Below are 2,583 nucleotides of genomic sequence, written 5' to 3'. Positions count from 1 at the left end.
GAGAGAGAGATGTTATTTTAGAGAGAGCTCCTCTTTCTTCTGATCTCTATAGATATGCTTGAGAAATAAGATTGAGACGTGATTGGAGACATTAATTAAGGAGGTAATTAAAGACAGCGTCAGCAGACAAACATATGATATGAAGGGGGAGGAGTATCATGGTAAATATAAAGTAACAAGAACTGCCATTTTTATGGGTTGGCCGCTTCCCATCTGTAGACCGTAATATTCAGTAGATCCCAAAATAAGAGTTTAACGAGAAAAAGAAAGTGGTCTCCAGCCAATACCAACCCCAACCCAATCTCTCTCTCTCTCTCTCTCTCTCTCTCTCTCTCCCCCCTTATATTAACCTTTCCACACTCTTCACAACTTCAGGGCTCAACCTCAAAATCCAGCTCTCCCAAACTCAAACTCAAATACACAGATACATAACACTTTTGAGTCCTTTCACTCTCTCAATCTCCTCTTTCTTTCTTCCCTTCTGACACAACCAAACCAAAAAGAAAAACACACCCAAAAAAGAAAGAAATAAATTAAGCTATGCAGATGGCTTCTCCTCCAGACACAAGCAAGACCATAAAGCTAGAGCGCTACAACAGCTATCTCCGCAGAGTAAACAGCACAAAACTCCTCAATGCCTCCTCCAAGATCTTGTTCCGAGCCACTCTCCTCATCGCCCTCGCCCTCATCTTCTACTTCACCCTCAATTACCCTCCCCTCATTTCCGATGCTACTCCTGGCCGCCATCTCCACACTCACCACAACTTCCTCTCCTCCGCCCTCTACGGCCCCCGCGCCGGTGGCCCCGCCTGGGAGAAGCAGGTCCGCCACTCCTCCACCCCCCGCCGTCCTAACGGAATGTCCGTCCTCGTCACCGGAGCCGGTGGATTCGTTGGCTCTCACTGTTCCCTCGCCTTGAAGAAACGCGGCGATGGCGTCCTTGGCCTCGACAACTTCAACGACTACTACGATCCGTCGTTGAAGCGCGCGAGACAGGCGTTGTTGCTCAAACACCAAGTCTTCATCGTCGAAGGAGATTTGAACGATGGCCCATTGCTCACCAAGCTCTTCGACGTCGTTCCCTTCACCCACGTCCTCCACCTAGCTGCCCAAGCCGGGGTTCGCTACGCCATGCAGAACCCACAATCCTACGTGAGCTCCAACATTGCCGGGTTCGTGAATCTATTGGAAGTGGCGAAGACGGTGAATCCTCAACCCGCAATTGTTTGGGCCTCGTCCAGCTCCGTCTACGGCCTCAACACCGAAAACCCATTCTCCGAATTGCACCGGACTGACCAGCCGGCAAGTCTCTACGCCGCCACCAAGAAAGCTGGGGAAGAAATCGCTCACACCTACAACCATATCTACGGGCTCTCCCTCACTGGCTTAAGGTTCTTCACCGTGTACGGGCCTTGGGGTAGACCAGACATGGCGTACTTCTTCTTTACAAAGGACATCTTGCACGGTAAGGCCATTGACATATACCAGACACAGGACGAGAAGGAGGTGGCGCGTGACTTCACGTACATCGACGACGTCGTGAAAGGCTGTCTAGGGGCGTTGGATACGGCCGAGAAGAGCACTGGAAGCGGCGGGAAGAAGCGGGGACCGGCGCAGCTGAGGATCTACAACCTCGGGAACACGTCGCCGGTGCCGGTCGGAAAGTTAGTGTCCATATTGGAGGGGTTGCTGAGCACCAAGGCCAAGAAGCACGTGATCAAGATGCCGAGGAATGGGGACGTTCCCTACACCCATGCCAATGTGACCTTGGCTTTCAGGGACTTCGGTTACAAGCCCAGCACGGATTTGGCCACCGGATTGAGAAAGTTTGTCAAATGGTATGTAAATTATTATGGGATTCAGTCGAAGGTAAAGAAGCAAACCAGCGTCGGCAATGAGCATACTGAAGAATCCGATTGATGATAATCATCTTCGAAACCAGACTTTTTATTTTTTGTCGAATCAAAATCCTGTTTTTTTTTTTCCCATTTAATTTGGTTAAGTTATTGCCGTGGTCTTTAAATGTGTCGGATCAAATTGTTGAAGCTGTTCTTGATGTAAAATATAGATATAGATTTGTTACAGGAGGACGATGCAGCAGAGAAAGAGAGAAAAAGGGGAAGCTGTACGTGAGAGAGAGAGAGAGAGAGAGAGGAAAAGTGTAGATCTGTGAACTGGGGTTGTTGTTGTAATAATGTCGGTGGGATCTGCCAGAAAGGTTGCAGATATCAGCCGATGGATTGATATAAAAAGAAAGAAACAAAGAAATTTGTGAAATATGAACAGTACAATAACAATGATAACGATCACAGCAAGAATCTTCTGTCTTTTATATTCATTTATTTATCATCTTTGGCTCTTTTGTTCTTTGTTTGGTCATAATTTGTTCTGTTTATTTTCTGGACTGCAAGTGGAGGGAGGAAAGAAAGGAAGGAAAGGCACATGACTAATTTCCTTTGGCTTTGGAAGATGCTTGGCGGTGGTAGGGCTGAAGTCTGTTGAACCCCCAGCTTGCATCCAAAAGTGGGTCTGAGAAAATGGAGATGAAGTTTAATTTCTACTGCAAAAATGGGTCCTTTGTTT

The 2,583-nt window shown here is 47.5% G+C and overlaps 1 protein-coding gene across 1 annotated transcript; it reads left to right on the top strand.

Moving 5' to 3' along the window:
- The first annotated feature begins 276 nt into the window (after positions 1–276).
- LOC121252750 (UDP-glucuronate 4-epimerase 6) lies at positions 277–2,277 on the top strand. Its single transcript, XM_041152547.1, has one exon. It carries the CDS (start codon positions 541–543, stop codon positions 1,918–1,920), a length of 1,380 nt encoding a protein of 459 aa, XP_041008481.1. The 5' UTR covers positions 277–540; the 3' UTR covers positions 1,921–2,277.
- The last annotated feature ends 306 nt before the right edge of the window (positions 2,278–2,583 follow it).

Source organism: Juglans microcarpa x Juglans regia, chromosome 1D (genome assembly GCF_004785595.1).
Source record: "Juglans microcarpa x Juglans regia isolate MS1-56 chromosome 1D, Jm3101_v1.0, whole genome shotgun sequence".
NCBI classification, from domain to species: Eukaryota; Viridiplantae; Streptophyta; class Magnoliopsida; order Fagales; family Juglandaceae; genus Juglans; species Juglans microcarpa x Juglans regia.
Note: the sequence above shows the minus strand (reverse complement) of the source record. Positions and strands in the feature narration are given on the sequence as shown.

Excerpts from the sequence above, each read along its gene's own strand:
- LOC121252750 (XM_041152547.1), top strand. The coding sequence starts at position 541 with ATGCAGATGGCTTCTCCTCCAGACACAAGCAAGACCATAAAGCTAGAG.